Here is a 26002-nt window from a genome sequence, read left to right on the forward strand (position 1 = left end):
GACTTGGTTTAATTTCCACGCATGTGACACGACTCATTCTCAGATTCCCTCACGCTGATGGCGAGACCGGCCGAGCAGTGCTGGGTGTGGTGGAGAAACAAGAGAGGAAACGTTCAGTACATTCAACTCTCTCAACCACTGACACTAAACATAGGGCTAGGGGCGATATAGCCAAAAAAATGTGTTTCGATAATTGTTTTATATAAGTCGATATCGATAATTATCACGATAAATGTCAAATCTTTATTTCTTTCGAGTTTAAAGGCAGATTTTTGCTCCTAAGTGAAAGTTGTAGAAACCAGAGCGTTAATTGTGGTGTGAACTTTTTATTGTCAGAACATATCATGACAAACACTTGCCAAACAGGTGAACATTTCACACATCTGAGGTAGAACATTCAAACATTTGTCATTTTTCCTTAACAAAATAAATATCTTTATTGGAAAATTAATTTCTTAGTTTCTGCATGTGCTAATGGGGGATATTGTTTCAAGCCTTGAAACAGGGTTTGTGTTGCCTGACTTTGATGGCACGGATCTTCAGCACAGTTTGCAGTGCAGCTGCAATATTAATATTACATGTTTTGTCTCGAAACGCATATCTGACAGTGAGTTGACAGTAGTATTAGCTTGAGTTAGGATGCAGATTTACTATGTTAAATGTATGTTCATAAACAAAAACGGTAACATCTATTAAAAAAAAAATTTAACGACCTAATTTTTTATTTGGTAAAATGTAATATTCTGACTGTTTGAGTTCTATTAAAATTAACCATTGGTCATCCATCATCATAAATAAAACCACAAATGAAACCAGACATAGCCTATGGCACCTCACTATCATGGCAAAATGTAACTTTTTGGTTGCTATGGTATTTGTATGAAAAACAGTAGCCTAAATACATTATTAAATACTGTAATTATATTCCATTAGTCCTTTAATACATTGTCTACATTAATAATATAATACAATTCAATATGTATATCCCACATTTCATGGTGCAGTTAATATTACTAGGCTAACGTTACAGTAAATCCATGGTAAATTATGGGAATTTGTAGACGGAAAAGCCTTCAGCGCACAGTGTTGCTCCTGTTTGTCAGCGCTGTTTCATCTGCCTTTAAACTGGTTTAAATCACTGAGACGAGTTCTTCGCTGAACTCAAGAGTTTCTCACTGGATCTCGTGACCGAGACCTGTCAGAGTAAACGCCTCTGCTCTAGTGAGCTCGCGCCCGCGCTGCCGTTTGGACGTTGAGCCGAGCGGATATGGATACGCGCGGTTCAAATGAGTTTCGTTCCGCTTTTGCTGGATAAACATTATCGAACATTCGAACTCTTGATATCGGTTTATCGAGAAAAAATTATATCGCGATAATTATCGTTTTATCGCCCAGCCCTAATATCTAATGAGCTATTACAAATAAAAGACAACAAAGCTGTTTCTCATCTCTTAAGTGAGCAGGAGGTACAATAAAACTCTTTAAACACATCACTCAGGCCATCAACAAAGTCTGCTTCACAATGCAATCGCAGTCTGCTGGCCAAGAACCACCTACGACAGTACAAGTGAAGCGACCAATCACAGGCGGGTTTGTTTTCTGTGCCATTGAGTGTTGAGTTTATTTGAAAGAGACTAAACCGCCATAATAAAATGGTGAAATAGGAATGCACAACATATATATACATAAAGATACCTCCTGTATATTGGGTGAATCTCACACAATTTGTTAGGATAAAATAATAATTGCGGCATCTTGCGATTTGTGTGCAGACGGTCTGCAGAAGGACTGTGTGTGGTCCTGGGCGTGTCATCTGAGACTGAGACTACACACTGAAACATATTCTAAACAACTAAGCCATCTTTACTTTGAAGAGTCATACTAAGATCACACCTGGGCGTTACTGTACAGCAGACACACATTCAAGATGTAATGAATGAAAATCCTTTCATTTACTCACTCTCATGTCATTCCAATCTGAATTTCTTCTGTAAAAAAGCACAAAAGGAGCTCTTCCATAAAATAAAAGTTACTTGGGATGTTGTCAAGCTACAAAAATGGCACGGCAAGTCATAAAAGTAGTCCATTTGACTATCATATTAAACTAAATCAGGTTTGGAACAACATTAGGGCGAGTAAATGATGGCATTCTCTCATTTTTGGGAGAACTTTTCCTTTAATACTCTCTCTGTTGTAATACCCTGCTGTAAAACTCTAGCTTTCATCAAACAGACGTATTAATACACAAACGCCTTCATAAAACGGGACTATTGCTTAACATTAATAACACAGAGCACCTCATAAAACTGAGCACATGAGAGTCATGAACAAACCAAACATGTTTTATCTTCCGCAGGCCCCTGGAACGTTTCAGGACGGGGCTAAAAATAGTGTATTGTGTGGCAGAGAAAGTGTACGCGTGAGCAGGTACCAGTCGTGGCCTTGGGGAATGTGACACAGCAATGGCATCACGCATGTCCACCGGCCCGCAGGCGAACATGAACCAAATTTATCCACATCAGACTTATAGATGTAGTACAGGGAGGACAAACGAAGGATATCGCCAGCGTCCTCTCATATACAGGAGCAAAAGCTCACATGTTAACATATAAAAGAACCAAATGCCACTCTCTAACACACACCTCTCTCTTTGTAACTCAAACATCAACTGTTAACTTTAACAGAGTATCGAAAATAATATATATATATATGCCTTTACAACTTTAGCTGATTACCACAACACGCCTGTGTGTCCGAAAGCTCAAGATCAGCCTGTAAATGCATTAAAGTGAATAAACTGATGCACTTCTTAAAAAAAAATAAAAAAAAAATAATTATATGCAAACTCCAAATAAAGTTTCACATTTTTTACATTTCAGCACCGACTTTTTAAAATTTCGGTACCGAAGTCGGTACTTTTGACAACACTAGTCCCTATGAGCCTCAACCACCCGCATGATCTCCATGACAGCCAATCAAGTCCAATCATCAACATTCTCTGCTTAATTAACGAGCTGTGAGAGGTTAGTGGTGGGTGGCAGGTTTGACTGTTCATAACAACACGGCTCTGTTTGTGTAGAAATGCTCAGAACAATGCCATTTCACATATCAGAGAGTAAAAGCAAACTATCGAGAAGTGTGCCTCAACTGCTCTTGCTTTAGGACAACAGTGGAGAAAGTCAACAAAATTTCCTAAACAAGAATAAAATCAGATAATATAAACATTATATAACATAAACAACCGCACTGGCCCATCAACATGCAAATTGATGAACATGACAAACTGAACAGGAAAAAAAATCTCTTGAATGTCAATAGTTTCATGCTTTTAGCAGGAGATAAATCACTGCACTGTTTTCTCTTCTCTTTTAAACGTTAATGAGTCTAATTATATTGCTATAGTGACAAAAAAAATTCATATAATTTGGCATATATAATATAAATAAGTGTTACAATGTGGTCAGCATGCACAAAAACGAGAAAATTCAGTAACCATTGTAACCGAAACCGTCTCTGCGCATTGAAAGGCTGTCACTCAGCGCACTGTCACATTGTTACGGCAGTGAGTGAGTCAAACTGTTCATTCAACGAACACGTTCAAAAAAGCTGATTCATTGATTAAAAGATAGATGCAATGAAACAAGGTGTTAAATATTTTTTACTTTGAACTCCACTTTTCAAGGCTCAGCTGACCAGCAATCTGTCGCATGTGTAACGCTGAAGCTGATGCTCACTTAATAGAGACCATGGCATTGATTAAATGCGTGACTCGCTGATTTTTTTCCCTCGCGCTGTGGAATGCTAACCAGCGCTGACGCTGACGCCAATCATGGTAATACCTTCAACGTTAAAAGGATGATACGACAAATATTTAGCTTTCCTTGGACACGGCAACCTTTTCACAAATATATGACTTGACTTGACCTCAAAGACAGACGGCAGGTAATCGCACACGCTCAGTCGATCTCTCTCATTCACTGTCTGTTTAGGCTTAAGTGCAAATCCACGAAGCCTCTGTACAAATCACCATGATAAACAGCCTTGTTATCATTATTAGCTTATTTAACATTCAATACACATGGCACGAAATTCAAAACAAGAAGGGTATAGCCTTATGAAAAAAGAAAACACGCCTAATATCGCGATTACTTGCGGTTGGCCTGTCAGTAAGGCGGTACTACAATATTGCGGTTATCTCGACAGCCCTAAACTAAAGCAGTAGAAGTTTTTAATCATGTCCAGCGCTGCTTTTTTCACATTTCAACAAGAAAACCCATTTTCAAACAGCCTTAAAACACTGAGAGATTCATAACTAATGTCTAACGTTCTAACGTCTGAAGTTCTTACCTAAATGTGACATCATCTGAGGGCCAGTGTCAGATTTTTCAAGAAACGAACAGAGTCTACCTGCGGGACAGGAGTTTCAATGCTAAACGTTGTTTTAAAGCATCTCATGAAGCCTCGGAGGTTCGAGTTGGAGATCTCGAGAGGCCATCACAACTTTGCAAACAACATTTATATGTCCTTCATTGGATTTTCTTGATGGTGTACCTCTCAAAGTGGATTCTCTCCTCAGAAGCTTTTCAGACGCAAGAGCAGAACACACAGGAGACTCAAATACTGAGATGAAATTGAGTTTCTCCCACAGATATGAAGAAATCAAAGCGACCCAAACTTTCTTTCGGAAAACCATGACGAGACCGCAAGTGCAGGTCAAGATAACCTGTGAGTGTGAACGATCAAAACACACATGGCCTCGCATGAACTACAGTTCATCATTTAGTAACAAACAAGAGGATCAGATATACCAGACAGACAGATAGATAGATGGATAGATGGACAGATAGACAGATAGACAGACAAGATAGAAAGATAGATAGACAGACAGACAGACAGACAGACAGACAGACAGACAGATAGATAGATAGATAGATAGATAGATAGATAGATAGATAGATAGATAGATAGATAGATAGATAGATAGACAGGATAGATAGATAGATAGATAGATAGATAGATAGATAAATAAATAATAATAAAGTATAATAAAGTGCACTTTTTATCACAAGTGCAGCTTCAGTGAGAGAGTAACTTGCACTGTTGGTCATAAATAATGAAAAACAGCAAAGTAATATCAGTGTCACAGGAACGAATATCTAAGAAATAACTCATTGGAAACATTTATGCATGGTAAATATTCTCCATCTGCAGAGATCTCCAGTTTGCCCCTGGATATACATAAAATTACTCTCTGAAATAACTTTGCTGTTTAAATATATGTCACGACCGAAGGGCAAAAACCAAAACAACATCCTCACCATCATGAGAGATTTTTACAGGCCATTAAAGCCGAACAGGACGATATGGAGGAAGCAGGAGTGTGTGTGAGATGTGCTGGAGTGTTTACAGAGACCGACTCTACAGAATGTGTGTGTAAAAGCAGCTCTAATTAAGAACTGAACACTCACACACACACACACACACGCACAGCAAGAGCTTTAATGAACACATGATGAATGCAGATCTCTCTGCTTTACAGGAGGAAGTTCACAACCTACAGAAAACATGCAGATTGAGGGGAGGGAATTTTTGAGTTCCGTGTTTTACGCCCCAAAACACACCCATTACTCAATTAAGAGAAGAGGGACAACCCTTTTAGACCATTTTTCCCGTCGTTAAACTAGGAAAAGTGGATTCAGACACGACCTTAGTGGCGTGTGCTCTGGACCATGTGCTTTAGATGGTTAAAATAGGGCCCAAAGTGTTGATGTGTTGAAAAATCAGCCAGAACACAATGCATAATAATTAGGGCTGGGGGAATTAACCCTCTGGGGTCTGAGGGGTTTTTGGGGTCCTTGAGATGTTCTGACATGCCCTGACATTTGTGCTTTTTTCAGTTGCTTATAAACATATTAATGGCAAAGGTATAATTACACTCTATTTAGCACAAACAGGGCTACCATAATATGTGAGCAACATCCATGTACATGTTTGTATTTTTGAGAGAATAATGTTTATGCATGGTTATTGAAAAAACTAAAAACTAAAGTTTCTGAAATAAGGCCACAAAACACATACTAAATATGTGACAATAAGACTTTTGACTAATTGATGTCGTTGCCTAGAGTTTTTTCTTCAAAATGATGTGAAAATCATCCTGCCCTTATCATTCACATAACACAATACATTGATTTAGGTGACAATGGGGCCCGCATACTTAATGAGCCATTCATTCAGGTGTGTCACCTATAGCCACAAGAAAGAATGCAAGAGAAATATATATACAGTATATATATATATATATATATATATATATATATATATTCTACCAAATTGGTTCACAGTTGGAAGCATGTCAATTTTTTTTTTTTTTTACAAATTTTGCTTGCAAATTGTATAATATCCAAGGAAAACATGTCTAGTAATTGTGCAGTTAATTCTCATACTGTATTTTCAGTTTTGGAATATGTATCCTCTCCCCAAATTTGTCAATAATAAAACATAATAAAAATTATTTAAAGAAAATGCTTATATTTACCTTTTAAAATTTGTTTACATCTACCTTGTAAATATATTTTTTTTATTAAAAAGGTTACAATTACAACAACAATTGAAGTGTAATCTTTCTTTGTAAAAACTAAAGTATACATTTTATCATACATATTTCAAAGTTAAGGATTCATTACTTCGAATATAGCCTACATTGACAAAACATACTATATTTAACATATTAGCAAAAATTGGCAAACAAAAGCTTATTTGAGGTGGCAGATATTTTACAGTAAAAATGTGTAATCTATCCAAAACTAATCAACGAAATGTTGTCTTTCATATGTCTGTAACATAGGTCTTTCGTTTTTATTATAAGGAATATAAATGTTAATTTGCAGTTTAATACGTTGCTTATACAAATACATTTTATTTCAACATATTTCAGTCGATTTTTACTCAGTATAGCAAAATAGTTTGCTAAAAACAGATCATTCATTCACACACAGAAACGCAATTCAAATTTAAACTGTCTTTTTGCGAGTTATGGTAAACAGCGCATCGCTGCCGTTCATTCATTCACACAGAAACGCGATTTACTTGAGAATGAAAAAAAACGTACTACAGTATTCCATCCGTTGCTCCTCAATACCAGCACTTCTGAGGTACGTTTTCCATTATTATTATTCCTCACAGCGCTGCGAGACAGTGTAGACACTGATCTGAATAAACTTGATGTGTTTTCTCGAGCTGATATGTGGGCGTTCACAGTTTGTATGGGATCGTCTCAGTCATTTGCGTTTGAATAGCGCGCGCTCTCCGTGGGCGGGGCCGATTAAAACGTAATGAGATGAGATGAGCTCGACTGGAATCGCTCTCTTTTAATACAGATTTCACAAGATGAGAATATTTGTTTTTTATATAAATTACTTCATTTAAAAGAAGAGAATTCAAGCTTCATGCCTGTGTGTCTGTATGCCTGTTTGACTGAGTATTCGCTGAGTTATTGTTCATTTTCGGACGCGTTTCAGAATGGACTTCACTGGCAGAGAGAAGGCAGAACTCGCTTCGTGTTTATTTTTCTTTATTTGGCAAAAAGCACAACACTTTGTTTTTATTGTGAGTATACACAAAAATAATACACATTTAACAGAATCGATTGATGTATGAAACTCCTATGGAAAATCAAAGTCAACAGAGTATTTATGAGTTTCTTTTACACTGATAAAAAAAAAGCGAGCTGGTATCGCCGGCGATACAGCCGACCTCAGGGGGTTAACGTGTTAATCTTTGCGATTAATTTGAGATGTTTAACGCATTAAAGAAAAATAACGCAATTGACGCAGCACCTTTTTTTTGCCCCGTTTTAATGACTGCTATCGAAAAGGCCGAAAATATGCCGTCCCACCCCTCCGTGTTCGGCGATCAGGTTTCATTCGAGCGTGTCTTTTCCGCCTCGTGTGTGCGCCGTTCTCTTTGTTCCGTGTGTGTGTGTGTCGGCGTGCTGCGCTCTCTGCTCAATGTTCTGCTCAGTGTTTGCGCTGCGTGTTCTGCTCTGTCGTTAACGGCCCAAACGCTCCAATCATGTACCGATCACGCACTGGAAAAGCAAAGTCCGCTCAAATAACGTGAAATTTCTCAGTAGTGGACTTCTGTTTGCTGAGCTGGTATAGTCATGCTGGGCAACAATGGTAAAATGACCTGCTCTGATCACATGCTCTGGTAATAATAGCTTTGTATGACTATACTTTAGTTTGATATTTAGTAAAAAAATAAATCCGTTAAGTCTGAGTATGTTGCATAGAACTGAATGAAGAATAATATATTGATATATTGATGTTTAATATTTTAATATTTTCTGTCCAATTTGTGTGGACATTTTTTTTTTTTTTTTTTGTGTTGTTTAATTTAATTAGTGATTCTACGTTTAAATATTGATGATTACAAGTTTGGGGGAAATGCGATTAATTGCGATTAATCACAGCAAATTGTGCGATTAATTAGTTAATTTTGTTTAATCGATTCCCAGCCCTAATAATAATGCAATGCAAGAACATGTACACCAATAATTGGTGTAATAGTGAAAGAAAATATTTCAGTACAACAACCTTTAAGTTTATCAACGCAAACAGATGTTATCAGATGTTAAATGGATTTCTGGAAAAACTGAATTTCACAGCAAATGAAATAAAAAAAAGAATGAATAACTCCATTATTCACAGATGTTTTAGTTAAACTATCACACAAAAACCATCAACCACATTAGATTTGCTCTTGGCAGCATTTTACTGACCCAACTTTTGCTAAACCGTTTTGGAGCGCTCTGATTCAGGTGACGGAGGAAACAAGTGTGTGTTAAACAAACGCCTACTACACTTTCAGTCAAAAAGCTGAAAGTCTGGCAGCAGGACTTTAACCACTTTAATTAACTTTAATTAACCATCATTATGAAGTACACACACACTGGGGCTAATTATGCATTATTAATGCTATTAGTGAAGCATGCGGACTAATTCCTAATTCCACATGACACTGTTTGCTTTCTTCCTACAGTTTTTCTGAATGTTTGGGAGATGAGGCGTGAGAACAGGTATTTACAGACACATTCCCAGGAAGGTTGGGAAGTCTTGGGAATGCCGAGAGCTGTTTTGCGTCCTGCTGTTCTCGGAGGTGGGAAAGGGAGCCGTATCCGCTTACGCTTACGGAGATCGAGACCCGCGGGACGTAGATCCACCGCAGACGCATTACATCATGATGACTTGATGTGCTTTCAAGTGAGGGTTATAAAAAACTAAGACAACTTTTTTGTTAAATTACAAAAAATCTAATGTGTAAAATAATCCTAAATAAAATAATAATATAACCTAGTAATTTCACCTGTGCATGTGTGAGAAGAAGTTAAGGTGGCGTACACACATACTGTACATTGAGCTTATGAAATGTTTTCTGTGGTTGGAATTCTGTTGAACATTACATTAATACATTTCTATAAATTAAAAAGTCTGTGTACATTTACAAGATTGTGTAAACACAATTAAAGGGTAAAGAAGGCTTTAAAATCAGAAGGTAAATAAATAACTTACTAAACTTACTAAATTACTATCCTCAACTGATTTTTAAACTATAACTAAAATATGAAATTAAAATGCATTCAAAAAATATTTATGAACAATCTCTAATTACTACAATTAAAATATGAAGTTAAAACATATAGACAGATATCTACAGATATATAGATACTACATACAATTATATGTCCATGAAAAACTAAAACTGCAACTTACAAATACACTTCTAAAACTTGCATATTGAATAAAAATTAAATATTAATATAATAATGAATATAAAAATATTGGTGTAAATGATTTTGTTCAATCAAGAAGAACATTTATTTCCCTCTTCTTCTCAGGTAAATAAATGTTTAAGCAATAGTGAAACAAAATAATGGTAATTTCCCAAACACCAGTTGACCAATCACAACATGCTAGTCCAGCCGACCAATCAGAGCACAGTGTGCTTTTCAGAAGGAGGGGCTTCATAGAGACAGGAACAAAACTGACAGACTGGGAAGAGAGGAGCTGCAACAATGGAGAATATGGGGAATATAATGTGTGTGTGTGTTTTTTAACATTCAAAAACAGGCCAAAAACAAAATCAAGGCTTTGTAAAAGTGCATAATATGGCCTTTTTAAATGACACGGCCTCAAATGGGAAAGTCATGGCTCACAAAACACCTTCCTCCACTGCTGACTATACTATGGTGGCGTTCATCTCATGAATATGATCATTCCAACACGACTTGAAGACGATGTTAAACTGGAGCCTGGGGGAAGGTCTGGAGATGCTATATATATAAACTCTCTCAGGGTTAAAATAACATGTGACAGTCCCCCATGTAAACAGTGTTGACCCTTATATGTGTCTGGAGGTAAAGCGGGGCAAACTGGGGTGTGTCACTGAGGTATGAGAGACATGCAGTAAATAAACCAGGTTATATTGGTCCTACTTCAACAACCTGAACAAACCTAAAGAACTATACACACAACTCCAAAGCATTTCAACATTTCAAATACTAACCAACACAAAGTTGGTTCAGAATATTTTCTAAAGAAAACTAAAACTATCGTCTATGAAGAAACTATGAAAGATCTTCACAACAACCCGACAAAATAAAAGTTTGGTTTAACTTGACATTATGACAGAACTATATTACTACTGTACAGCAGAATGTACTTCTAAAAGTAATAATAACAATGCAGTTTATTAAAATAATATTTTTATGGAATATCACAACATTTTCATCTATATTTTAATTTGAACCGTACACATCTGTTGTGGAGCGCTTTGTTTGCCAAACAATTACAGGAATTGTTCACATTTTATTTGATTACATTTTAAGTTTAAAGTTTTATGCAAAAGATTGAGGTTTTATGAATAAATTTGATCACAACCGTTCTTAATAATGCATTTTATTCGAATCCAGAAATTGTAAAATTATATTAGAATCCATTTTTTAGACATCCTTTTTTATTATAAAACTAAACCATTAAAACAAAAAATTAAAAGGAAAACACAGAAAAAGTATGCAAAATTAGCTTGATTTGATCTAATATTTCCAGTGTGACCTGAAAGTGACATTACCCAAAATTCTCCCTTTTTTTTTTTTTTTTATACTTTTTTCCTTAAAACTCCTAAAAATTCTAAATTAATTAAAAAAAAATGCCAAATTACAACTAGACGTCGCCGATCACTAAATTAAACTATGTTGAAAGACATCAATGTTAATCTACAGCACCACGGTAAAATAAATCCTATTTATACACTATTTCACAGTAGCATCAGCTGTCCACTGCCTACTGCCTAGTCATCCATCTCTGACGCCCTGCAGTGCGGACACCTTCGGATGGCATCATGTGACCAGTGCGATACAGTGGTGTGCCACAGACAGCTGGCATTCGACTGGCGCCACCCTGTTGTTTGGAAAGCTCTGATGTCTCACATGCTCCTCTGACCAACACAATCCTGTGTCCAGTGATATGAAGCTGAAGATACACACACAGACAACACTGCCAACTCTATTCCAGCCCAGCACAGAAACTGCACTACATGCAACAGACTACACACACACACACAATTCAACACACTGTCAGAGAGAAGCGTGCACATACACACAGTTTCTGTTATGTATAGTGTGCTTATTCTGCACATACACACATATGCAATTAGCTCAATTAAAAATGCATGAAGCAAATATAATAATGCATGCTGCTTTGATTACACGCATAATTAAACACAGATACAAACATGACATTTCCACAGAAAACACCTTAAGGGGGTCATGACATGAAAAATTACATATCAGATGTCTTTGTACCATTAAAACGTCCTCATTATAAACAAAGCATTTACTTAATCAAGCTCCAGAAACAGCTTGTTTTGATATCGCAGGATCTGTGATGTCACACAGGCAAATACATTTGCATATGCCCGCCTCCAGAGCGGACATCGATGAATAGTTATACATCTTCACACCATAAGCCCCGCCCATTGGTGTTCAGTCACTTAACGGCTCACATTTGCCTATACTGGAAGTGAGCGTCGTGTCGAAAGCAAACAGAAGTCATTATAATCACTGATGCTGTCTACACTGATACAGTATACAGATGTGTGTTCTGTTTCTGACTTACTTCCATTTTTCAATAAATTGCCATAACTGTTTCCAGGTTGTCTGTGACAGTGGGAACCCCGACGTCATCAACAATCTTCTCCTCTAACCAATAAAAACTGAGAAACTTGATTCTGACAGCAAGCCCAGACACACACACACACACACACACACACACACACACACACACCTGAAAAGAACAGAAGCATACGAGCATGTTTCGTCACTCACCAGTCGTACCGTCGGGCACCTTCCTCAGCGACGACATGAGCGCATCTCCAGGAACACGAGGACCCTCCACATACTTGGGCTTTCTAACGGATCCTTTAGAGCAGAAAGAGAGAAAAAATATATAAACACTCTGAGATCAAGAAGGGAGCGCCAGCGTCTGACTTCTGTGACTCCGGCTGCATCTACAATCTCCACAGCTCTGGGAATGTAAACTACAGCCGGAAACCAGCGCAATTTAACTCTTAGGAGACGGGTGTGAGATCTCTGAGAGATAACTGTGTGTTGCTCCCACCAATCCTGCTTCTCCATCTACTCATGCTTGCACATATTCTCAAAAAAAGAGCCTCAGTCTTTCTTTAAAGACATGAAACGTGAAATGGGTTTCCCAAATAATGTGACATTTCAAGAGAAGCGGTATAATAAATGGGGGGAAAAAAAGTATGCTCGGACTTGATTTTATCCATTGATAATTGCATCAATTATTATTGCATCATAATTCCACCATTAAAAGTTACATACCAGATTGAAGTCAGCTGACAGATGGTGAGAGGTTGGAAAAGTTAAAAAGTTTGGGCTCGGCAAGATTTCTGAATGTTTCAGTCTCTTCTGCTCACAAAGGCTGCATTTATTTCATCACAAACACAGTAAAAACAGTAAAATTATGAAAAATAATTACAATTTAAAATAACTGTTTTCTATGTGAATATATTTTAAAGTGTAATTTATTCCTGTGATTTAAAGCTGAATTTTCAGCAGTCTTCAGTGTCACATGATCCTTCAGAAATCATTATAATATGCTGATTTGCTGCTCAAGAAACATTTCTTACTAATATCAATGTTGAAAACAGCTTCATAATTCTGTAGAAACCGTGATACATTTGTTTCCGGGATTCTTTGATGAATAGAAAGTTGAAAACGTTTGAATGGCAGCGTACGAGGCCAGTTAACACACTAGTTGTGTCATGGTGGTACTAATGTCGATTACGCAGCGGTTTGCACCAAAATAATGTGTTAAAAATCAGCTTCAGGTTTGAGATGAAAGTCAAAGCTCTTCACATCTGACACAGAGAGCGCTGAAGGTCATGCAATCCTGAAGGGGCGAATTCCTCTTCGTTGAGCATATAAAAAGAGAAATCCTGCTCGACCCCCATAAAGCTTGTAGGTTTAAGTACGTTCCTCTGTTTATCATGGAAAACCCTGCTGAGATCAAAGGCCCTGGCGGTCCGTGTACGATCTGACCAAATAAAGTCATGGAGTAAAGAGCAGCCGCTGGCGATGGGAGCCCTTAAATCTCCCGTACACATCCATCAGAGATTCATATAGAGATTCACCTGCATGACTTTGACCTCCAGGAAGAAAACACCGCGCTCAGAGATGACAAATGAAACGGCGATGTGTGTAAAGACAGCCATAAATCAAGAGCTAGATGTCCTGATGATACAAGTGAATGTGTTAAAGTCAAGATGAAATCATAACTGACTCTTATTGACGTTCTTCATGTACATTGCCGCTCTTATTGTGAACAATATGAGACGATGAGAACAACGGTCAACGTTTTTCTTAAACGAAAATAAATAAATTGACATTTTTCAGTGAATTAAAAATGTCAACAGTTCCTTCGTTTTGTTTAAAATAACTAGATTTGTTTGTCAAAATTAACTAAAACTAAAAACTAAAATAACACATGAATAAATAAATCATAAATAAAAGTAAAACAAATGCATAAGTAAATAAATAAACCAAAGTTAAGTGTCAAAATACATTTTTGAGGTTGTATTAATGGAGAACATACTGTACTTAAAAAACTAAAATAACAACTAAGAGTGTTATTTAATATCAATATCCCTTCACATTTTAACATAATCTAAGGGGAAATGTTAAGGAAAGCTGTACTCTTCTGTATCCAGTGACTTATCGTATGAACAAACAAACATCTTTTGGGTAAATGATCCCTTTAACACACAGATACAGACACACACGACACACACACTTCTTCAGCTCTCATGGTGATTGACACTGCCATCTATGGACACCTGCAGTGAAATGCAAACATTGATGTAAATGCAAACATTTCACAGTCCATTTGCCTTTGGAATAAACAGTAACTTTGTTTTTCATCCATATGATATGCATGTAAACAAAAACCAGCCTTTTCAACTTGCTGTCAGTGGCTCAGATAATCTGTGGGACTCGTATGTTCTCTGTTTTTCTTCAAACTATCACTGACATTTTGATATTTTCTTTCATCTAGCTAAGAAAAATGAAACTTCTGTCATCCTTTACCAAACCTGTATGAATTGTTGAATAAGATATTTTGAAGTCCAACTTTGGACCCCCAACAAACAAACACCTTTTGGATAAACTATCCCTTTACCACAAATAATTATTGAGAATAGAGATATCAAAGCACAGGTTTTATTTTATATTTGATTACTTCTGTGTGTTTTACACATTTCTTTGAATGTTTACTTGAATACTTGATTCCAGAGAAAAAAAATAAGCTTGTATCTTTGTTTTATTATTGCCTGCAATTTGTTTCGGTGTTCATCTTAATACTTAATTGAGAAAGAAACTTGCAGGCTACGTATATGGTGTCGTTCTAACTTTAATAATTAGTTTTGCCGTTGAATTAAAAATGTCACTGCTATAAACTAACTCACTTGGATATTGTGATATTCCCCTGTCAAGACCAAATATAAATGAACACACTTTCACTGAACGCCCCCTCGTGTATTTCCTTCATATATAATTCTTGTCCAAGTTTAGGCTTCAGGGAAAAGAGAATAAATCCACACACACACACACACACACACACATCTGTGATTAAAATGCATGAGTCTCATCTCTCTGGTGGAGATCACAAACAGGTATTAACTCAGTCTGAGGTCCGACGGCAGATCTGAGATGCATGCAAATAAAGAGCGAAAGAATATAAATGAGAGGAAAAGCAATAGAAAGAGGAAAAAAAACAAATCAATCTGTTCTTCGAAGATACCTTCTGCTGGCCACATCGAATCAAGAAATGACAGGCGCTGCAAATGCTGCTCAAAACGCCATGTTCCTCCTCACCAAATGAATGAGAAAGGGTTTTTAGTCTAAATAAAGGGCTAGTGGGACTGTAAAGTGAGTCAACTGATCCTTTCATTAAATTACTTGTTAAATAATCAAATATAACGACTGATACGACGTCTCAGATGCGTGCTAATCAGAATGTGTAACTCCTGTTGTGGACGCGCTCTTCCCTAACAACGAGCTGAAACACCACGGCAACTAAACCCAAATAATTCACAATAATTTATTACAATAGTGTTCTCTTTATAATGTTATGTAATATGACAGTCCCAATCGTAGTTATTATTAGGCGTGCATTGAGCTGCACACGCTGAAGCTGATTACTAGCACGCTTTATACCGCGTTAATTCTAAATCAAATGCATCCTATATGAGATAAATCATATATATATCAATCACAATATTACAACTTACATTTGCACAAAACAAAAGGATCCGAATGCACACGCAAACTTAGTCATGAAGGTGTAACTCTAGGCTTTTAACGTAAAATGGTCCCAAACATAACTCAGACAATCGATTAAATTATTATCGATATAAAATGTCATATATAATATAATTATATATGATATTTTATATCGATAATAATATGTCTATGGATATATTGAGAAAATAAAAGGGATTTTTACTTCCTATAATGCAGATGAAAGAAAATATATTGGATGAAGAAGTGGGAAAAACTATTCAAATATATATTATATTTGCACATATATATATTTTATAACCTTTCCTATAGCTCAAAAAGTAGAGTGTTGGCGCTTGCAACGCCAAGGTCATGGGTTCGATTCCCAGGGAAAGCAAGAACTGATAAGAATGTAAATGTGTACCTTGAAATGCAATGTAAGCAAGCGTCTGCCAAATGCATAAATGTAAATGTAAATTTTATATACAGTACAAGTAATTTAAAATAATACATTTCTCCATGGACAAAATGAAAAGGATTTTTATTTCTGGAACTCAGCTTTTGTGCTCCCCTCATGTGGGTAGATCCTCATAGACTTTAAAAGTCATGGAGAAAAGTCAAAGACCTCATGACACGTTCACATTTAAGTCGTTCTCCCAAGACACAAGCTCTTCTGTACGGACAACAAAAGCCACTGGAAGAAAGAGAGCGACGTGACAATTCTCCTCTTCACTCTGAAATATCATCTGTCTGTGAATCATGTATTCAGACTGAAGTGACGTCCACAGATGGAAGTTCGCTTTTGTGAAGTGCAGTATTGAACAGAGGAGGTTGTCATCCAGAACGGTGTTATTGCGTTGGCCGGTCTACGCCACACCAAAGCCACTGATGCCAATGTGAGCTCCATGTTATCAGCCGGATCACTCTGGTTCTGCAGAACTTTCTGAACTCTGAAACCTTCACAAAAAAACTTAATCTGCTTGTGCTGCATTTTAAGGCAGTGTAAGTCGCAATGTAAGTCGCTTTGGATAAAAGCGTCTGCCAAATGCATAAATGTAAATGTAAAATTGATATACAGTACAAGTAATTTAAAATAATAAATTTCTCCATGGACAAAATGAAAAGGATTTTTATTTCTGGAACTCAGCTTTTGTGCTCCCCTCATGTGGGTAGATCCTCATAGACTTTAAAAGTCATGGAGAGAAGTCAAAGACCTCATGACACGTTCACATTTAAGTCGTTCTCCCAGGACACAGTATTTCTATAAAAGACAAATGTTCTGATTAAACTCAGACATTTAAACATGAGGATGTGAATTTGAAGATTATTCTCATATTTTAACCCACTTATGTTGATATTATCAAACTGATTTGTGTGAATTGCGCAAACTGGATGAATGTTTTAGTGACACAAACCACACCATTAAATCTATCGCTAATATTTGCTTTGTGCTGCTGTTTTACCTCCAAAATGATGTCACTTCCTGTAGGTGACGTCATATGTTACTTTTACAAAAGACTAACAAGGATGTTTTAAATATGTGTGATAAATAGATGTGATAAATAAAATTATTTATCAAAATGTGTCCAAAAATAAATACATTTTTAACATACTTTGATTATATGACAGACTGACGGACAGCTCATAATCACAAGTCATGCGATGAGGAAGAATCACGAATGTAGTCTAATGATCACAATATTGCTTTTTTTGTTTTTAACCCTCTGGGGACCAAAAACGCGCCCGCGCGTTTTGCTCGTTTTTTTTTTTAGCAATGAAAAATAAACACAAAATGCTCTGTTAATTTTGATCTTTCATTTTCGTGTAATACATCAATCGATCCTGTTCAGTTTCTATTTTTTTTCTGTATACTCACAATACAAATAAAGTGTTTTGCTTTTTGACAAATAAAGAAAAACTAACATGATGCTATTTCTGCCTTCTCTCTGTCAGTAAACTCCCATTTGAAACGCGTTCGAAAATTATCTATAACTCCGCGAAAATTCAGTCAAACAGGCAAACAGACCCACGGGCATAAAGCTTGAGATCGCAGCTTTTAAATGAAGTAATTTATATAAAAAACAAATATTATCAGCTTCTGTAATCTGTATAAAAAGAGAGCGACTCCAGTCGAGCTCATTAGGAGCCATTCAAAAGTAATTTGACCACGCCCCGGAGAGCGCGTGCTATTCAAACGCAAATTCTGAGAACCATTTCAGTCTGTGAAACGCCCCCACATCAGCTGTAAACAAAGAGGCATAATATAGCCTACCTTATGGAGAAAATTTTCCGTGCTGATATGAGGAGCAGATCCCGCTGAGGAGTGAGGTAGGCTAAGTTATCCTTTCTCAAGTGTTAATGTGGAATAACGTTATGGAATAACGTTGTAGGCTTATGTAAACAAAAAGATGAATCGCGTTTCTATAATATGAATCGCGCGTCTATTTGTAAAGAGTGTTTAGCCTAAATATGAATCGCGCGTCTGTGTGTGAAAGAATAAACTGCTTTTACAGTTACAGTTACTGCGTTACAGTCAGGCGAAGTATGAAAGACAACATTTTGTTGACTAGATTTGGGTACAGTTTTTACTGTAGAATATACTGTCACATCAAATAAGCTTTTCTGAATATATATAAAATACTATTTTGTCAAAAATAAAGTCATAGACTAAGATGTTCCAATGTTGGCTATATTCAAACTAATGAATACATATGATAAAATGTAGGCCTATAATCTTTTTTTTTTTTTTTTTACAAAGAAAGAGTACTTTTTTGCAGAAATATTGCTGAAATTGTAATTATTGTTGTAATTGTAACCTTTTTAATAAAATAGCAAAACATATTTACAAGATAGATGTAAGCAAAATCTTAAATGGTCAATATAAGTCTTCTTCAAAATATATATTTTGTCTTTGCATTGTGGCTCAGTCAGTGTCACACCTGAATGAATGGCTAATTATGCAGAGTCATTATGCAGAGTGGGTGGGACTAAGGTGTAAACTACTCCTCCCCCTCGCATATTGGCTTTCCAAGCAAAACCTGTTTTACACCATTTAAATCAATGTATTTTTTTTTGTGAACGATAAAGCAAGACTATTTTCACATAATTTTGAAGCTAGAACTGAAAGGGACAACATCCATTAGTCAAAAGTCTTGTGGGCACATATTTTGTATGAGTTTTGTGGTCTTATTTCAGCAACTTTCATTTTTATTTTTTTAAATAACCACGCATAAACATTATTCTCTTAAAAATACAAACATCTACATACATGTTGCTCGCATATTATGGTAGGCCTGTTTGTGCTATATAGAGTGAATTTACACCTTTGCCATTAACATGTTTATAAATAACTGAAAAAAGCACAAATGTCAGAGCATGTCAGAACATCTCAAGGGCCCCAAAAACAGCTTGGTCCCCAGAGGGTTAAATCACCAGTGCAATCACTGTAGATATATTGAGAGTATTTGGTACGGTAAATATATAAACCGTAATAGACACTCAGATAGTAGGGCGGCAACGATACACCAAACCCACGATTCGGTTCGTATCACAATTTTTGATCCACGATTCGATACAAACCTCGATTCTTTTGGGGGGGCTCTGTGTCAGTGTCGGATGCAAAGATGAAGTTGACAATGCTGACTCGCGATCTTCACGCGCCAGAGAGAAATGCACATTTCATAAGGATTACATAAGCAGAGAGCAGTCTGTTTTCTTTCGTTGTGAATTGTTGTTTAAAAGTAGACATTTCAAGCTTTCTATATATGTCTCAGGTCTGTGAGGCAAGTAGGCTACCGTATACGCTGAGTTTCGGTTCATTAATGAGACAAGCTCCAGTTCACGCGCCGGCGCCTCCGTGTCGTGATTATATTGCCTGCTATATTTACTTCTTATTTATTAAATCCAGGAAATTGGTTAATGAAACGATGATTAAAATGAAGATACAATTAATACAAAACGAAATTCACTTTAAAGAAAGGCTTTGTGCTTTCTGTTTGAGGTCTCTGTGAAAGTTTTAAAGCAGTCTTTTAGTGCCGCTTTCAGAGCGCTCACATCCGTAACCGGGAACTGACACGTCCGTAACATTGTTTTTTAATAATAAACGCGATAAAATAAATATGTGATGTTCTGTGGAGAGCCAACCCTTCTTCATCCGGTGGGTATAGTATTACTTTTGTTTTGCGCAGTGTAATTCACATTACTCAAATTACTCAAAAATATTTTGCCACCTAAAAGTTAAAGATTTTGTGTCACGTCCGTTAAGCATGTGTATTTCCCTCATATTAAATATAAAACGCATGTGTAGACTGATATTCTTCTAATGTCTGGACTCCTTTATTAAGGGAGTATGGATATATAAACAGACGTTTTAATATATTGCCATTAAATGCATTTTCTGAGAATTTATATTTCAAGTTTTGACTGCAAATGTCACGTCCATAACGCTGGAATTGCCCAATTTTTAAAGAATGTATCCTCAACTAGTTTTGTGGTGTAGGTCTACGTATTTTATAATGTTAACTGGCTAATTTAAAGATGTGCTAGCATTGGATCTGGACGGGAAGGATAACTTCTCACACCAGGTTTGTGGATCTGAGTGTCACGATTTCGGTTTCATATCGCATATCGTTACAGCCCTATCAAATAGACACAAACACAAATCTTGAACACAGATCTGTGGTAACAGTCGAACATGCTGTATTAATATAAGCTGTAAAAGGAAAGTATCTTGAGGCACTAAACGTCTTTTACAGATCCTCACGCAACCAGACTTCCTAAGAGATACTCCATCTCCATTTCCACTGAAAACCTTCTCAACATCTGCTAAAACTATCCATCTCCAACTCACTATATCACTGAAAAGACATGCTTCTGCTCAAACGAATTCAACAGGGACTGGACCAGGGAGAAAAAGTATTCTTGACGTTAGGCCTTCAGAGGTTTTTGAGTGAATAACCCAAACTCTCCAGCAGAGGTCAGTAAGGAGGCGACGGGAGGACGAGGTGAAGCTCCTGATGAAAGCAGCACATAATGTGTGCCGGCCTCATGTGATATGGCTTTAATAGGATCAATAACTCGCCGGTTTGGGGAAGTAGCGGTTTAGCTTAAAAGGGAGCCGCCACAGTTCAATGTTATTACTTCAGCTGTGAGGAAATGAGCTCCAGGACCGAGGTAATGACGCTGGATTCAGGATCTGTTAGAAGGCGTTTATACGGTCTGAGTTTGGCTGAACTCACATCATGGAGGTTGAGTGTTGGATTGTATTGTGAAAATGTTTTGTCATAATCGTTTGTTAACTAACAAGTAATCGTTACTTAAATGAGCTCATTGTTTCTGCCTTAAATTATTACATGAATAGATTTTTAGCTAACTATATGTACATTTCTGAAATACATAACTTAAGACAGTTACCTCTGATAACAGATCACTCTAAATTGTAATGTGGGCTTTTGAATTGATGAATTTTCTGTAAAGCTGCTTTGAAATGAGTGAAAACGATTGTGAAAAGCGCTATACAAATAAATGTGAATTGAATATTATAATGGCCGAGATCCATCTATACTTCTGAGGCCGCACAGCTGACATGTTAATCCACCAATCAAACGTTGCTTGGTTTTAAGTGGTTTGTGGTAGATTGCATCAAAAGTGGTAATTTGGTAAATATGCAATGTCTCATTTACTTTTACTGCTAGCGTACTTAAAACATGCAGTGTAACTCAGTCTCTGCACATCTGACACAGTATCTGTACTGACAAATCAAGTGTGAGAGATTGACTCATGACTCCAGGATCTCCCTGTGGCATCAGGATTCCAGCAGCTCTGGTAGAAACCGTGTGTCTGTGTGTGTGTGAGATTTCTGCCCCCCGTCCTGCTGTTCAACACGTCCTCGTGAAGATCTGAACATCCTCTCATAAACACACAGACTCCCTCCAGCTTTTCACACCATATGTGGCAGCTTAAAAATGAAAAGTTTACCCAATAGTAAAAGAAGAGTTAAAGGGGTCATATGATGCTTCTTAAAGTTTTCCTTTAGGGTGTAATGTACCTGTTTGTGCATGTATAAGATCTGCAAAGTAGCAAAGCTCATAGTTTCCCACAAAGGGATTAAGGGCGTTTTCACACCTGAAAGTCCGCAACAAGGTCTGAACCAAAACTTCATGTTTTGATACATTGTGTACATTCGGTTAGTTTTGATTTGGTTTCTCATTGCAATTATGCGAGCGCAGTTTACGTGACGTACTTGCGTCCTGTCGTCATCATCTCTGTGGGCTGCATCTTGACACTGATTGGTTTGTAAACGGACGTGCGTCTGACGTCAGCGTGTTGTCAAGTCGGCGGGTAACTTTGACAAGAATGAATGAACAGACGCATATCGTTGCAACTATACTTTTATTATTACGGCATCACTCCCTGCAGCACCAACTATACTCGAGGCTGGCTCAAATTCTCCAAATGAACGTCCTCGTTGTGTGTGTGTGTGTGTGTGTGTGTGTGTGTGTATCAGCTGGAAGAAACTGTCAGGACTGACAGATCTGCACATAAATATTCTTCTTCAGTTGTTCAGGCTATGCTTGGTGAAATGCTTTCACACTAGAAACGAATCAAACCTTTGTTCAGTTTGATCCGGACCGAGACTACCTCTTTTCGTCGGGCCAAATTTCGTCTGTTTGGTCCGGACCGTGGTCTGGGAGAGGTTTCACACCTGTAATTTTGATTCGGATCAAACTGAAAAGTCCAAAAATCCGGACCAAACCAGGTAGGTGTGAAAGGGCCCTTATTCTATCCAACAGAGAACACTGATCCAGACCTGCATAAAACACCTCGATCCAAGTCCAGATATCACTTCCTCAAACGTCCACATCACAGTGTGAAATATAAGCATAAGACGACAAGGTTTCAGTTAATAGTAGTGTTGTCGTCATGTCACGGAGACACTGTGTGTTTGGATGCGAAAGCATGGTTCTGATGGATCGGCTTGATCATCCGCATTTTCAGAATCCGACTCGGACTCAAACTGATACGGTAAAACCGACGACATTATTAACTGTGTTTACAAGCGCTTTCGAAGCTGAAACTCACGATTATGGTGCGGGGCGTCACATTTCCCGACACACGCTTGAGGTGATCACAACGCACTGGGTCTGCTGGCCAATCAGAGCGCCTTTCAAAAGGTGGAAATCAGTGCTTTTTAGACAGACTGGGAACAGAGGAGCTGCAATAATGTACAGTACACTCTCAGGAAAAAAAAGGTACAAAAGCTGTCACTGGGCCAGTACCCTTCAAAAGGGTTCTAATGTGTACCATTTAGGTACTAATATGTACACTTTTGGAACTAATATGTACACACTTTTGGTACCAATATGTACCTTTGATGGACTAATATGCACTCTTAGGTACACAGGTGTACCTTTTGAAAAAGTCCCACTACAGTGACAGCTTTTGTACCTTTTTTTCTGAGAGTGTATGTGAAAAACAATTCGTTTTTTTGAACATTAAAGCATGTAAACCTATTATATTTCACCCAATAATCAAAATAATGAACGTTTAAAATAGCATCATAACTCCTTTAAAAGGAATAGTTCACTTCAAAATGAAAATTTAGGAAGATATTTTGAAGAATGTCGGTAACCAAACCAGTTAATGAACCACATTAACTTCCATTATATGGAAAAAAAATAGAAGAAGAGAGAAATTCATACAGGTTTGAAACAATTTTGAAGTGAACTAATCCTTTAACTTCTAACGACCTGTTCTGTATGAAATAAATGCATGTCTTATTTACCGCACACAAACCCTCGTCCTCTGTCCAGATGAAACTCATCAGTCGGCCTTTGATGCTCCTAATAACAACAACTAATGTCAAAGATTCCCTTCAGCACCGCCGAATAAGGTTCGTTTGGTCGTTGTCATCCAGGGTTTAAGACAATAATATCTCACATTATCCATGTTATTACTTTCACAATCTAAACAAGAGTGTCTGAGTTTAAAGTCCATATGAACCTAATTTTGGTTATTTCCAAATTCCTCCCCGTGAGTTTTCCCAGAAAATCCTCTACTTGAACTGATAAACATTTGCATGATATAAACATTTATTTTATAATAGGACATTTTAGTCATGCACTACTAATGTGTGATGAAGGAATATTATGGGTTAAACACAAAATGACAAAAATGAATTTGATTAGTTTAAATGAGTTGATGTGGCATTTTTAATGCATTAATAATTTCTCCCAAAAAAATTTATCCATGGCATTATCTAGTTAATATTGTTATATTAGTTCATATTAATTATATTATATTATATTATTATTATATATAATAATATATTATATTATATTATTGAAAATTTAAATTCCATTTATCTTTTTTTTTATTATTAAATAATTTCTCAAAAAACTATTCTCTATGGCATTTTTCTATATATTAAAATGCTTTAGTAAAATATCTAGATTAATATTTTTATATTAGTGAATATACACTTCTGTTCAAAAGTTTGGGGTCAGCAAGATGTTTTATGTCTCTTCTGCTCACCAAGGCTGCATTTATTTGAACAAAAAATACTGTAAAAACAGTAATATTGTAAAATATTATTACCAATTAAAATAACTGTTTTATATTGTAATATATTGTAAAATGTAATTTATTCCTGTGATCAAAGCTGAATTTTCAGCATCATTACTCCAGTCTTCAGAGTCACATGATCCTTCAGAAATCATTCTAATATGATGATTTGATGCCCAAGAAACATTTCTGATTATTATCAATCTTAGAAACAGCTTTAACTGCTTGAGATTTTTGTGGAAACTGTGACACATTTTTGTTCAAGATTTTTTGATGTATAGAAAGATCAAAAGAACAGCATTTATTTGAAATAGAAATCTTTTATAACATTTTTTGTTATAATTACATTATAAATGTCTTTACAGGAACTTTTGATAAATTTAATGCATCCTTTCGAAATAAAAATAAAAAATTATTTGAAAAAAACAATATAGTGTAAATGAAAAAGATTAAATATGATTAATCCTATAGTTAATTTAAAACTGCATATTACTTTCCCAACCAACATTTTCAAGATCTGTGGATGTAAAAACAAAAGCTTAATCTCTCGTGATGTCTGAGGATTTCTCAGGGGAATCTCATTTGGACGTTTATCTTTCTTTAATTGTCAGACTAATGAAATGTGCAAAGGGCAAATCGAGCATGTCGCCTGCTTCCGGTGCCTTCAAAGGATCAATCCCCTTTTCAAAGAGAGGTGCGGATACACACACACACACACACACACACACACACACACACACACACACACACACACACACACACACACACACACACACACACGAGGGCCAGATGTGAGCGAGATGCCAAAGTGACCACTGAAAGATTTCAATCCTCTGTGCTAAATCCTCCAAAAACAACCAGCAAAGCCTTTTGAAGATCTCAGCTGCTCATGACCTTGTCCTTCACACAGAGATGGCGTGGAAAACACCTCAGACTGTTTACATACACACACACACACACACACACACACACACACACTAGTGTTTGAATGTACTGACATACCAACTCAATCAAGATGCATATGAAGTAACAGATGCTTAATATGACCTAATATGATAAAGACAATCAGAGCTAAACAAATACACAAAAGCACACATTAATAGAGTTAACAACTGGATTAACAATCTAAAAACTAAAAGTCTCCAGTAAAAAGTCAAATATATGAACTTAAAATATCATTAAGTACCTTTTCACACCAATTCTGATCATAATTTTATATAAAAAATAAAATAAAATAAAAACATTAAACTATATTAAATATATTAAAACATAAATATATGTTTGAATACATCTATTTATGGAACTGCTTTAACTGATGCAGATTTAAAATAAAAATGACTATCCCAAAATTACTAGAATATTGGTAAACAGTAAAACATCCAGATGCATAATGGGAATTTGTAATTCCATACTGCAAGAAAACAATTGGTTACACTACATGAAGCCTTTATATAATGCATTATAAACATATTTTCAATGCATTAATTATGCCTTGTAATGCACCTTATAATGAATAAGTATAACCACAGTTATAATACATTATAATACTTATCTATGTATTGTTACAAAGAAAATATAGTG

The 26002-nt window shown here is 36.4% G+C and overlaps 1 protein-coding gene across 1 annotated transcript in view; it reads right to left on the reverse strand.

Annotated features, from left to right (window-relative positions):
• Window positions 1-26002, reverse strand: part of tanc1b (tetratricopeptide repeat, ankyrin repeat and coiled-coil containing 1b) — a 196495-nt gene that overhangs the window by 108663 nt on the left and 61830 nt on the right. Inside the window, exon 4 of the mRNA XM_082174598.1 lies at window positions 12386-12478. Within this exon, the coding sequence (XP_082030724.1) occupies window positions 12386-12478 (93 nt within the window). The remainder of the gene's footprint in view (window positions 1-12385; window positions 12479-26002) is intronic.

Source organism: Leuciscus leuciscus (genome assembly GCF_965113295.1).
Source record: "Leuciscus leuciscus genome assembly, chromosome: 7".
NCBI lineage: Eukaryota > Metazoa > Chordata > Actinopteri > Cypriniformes > Leuciscidae > Leuciscus > Leuciscus leuciscus.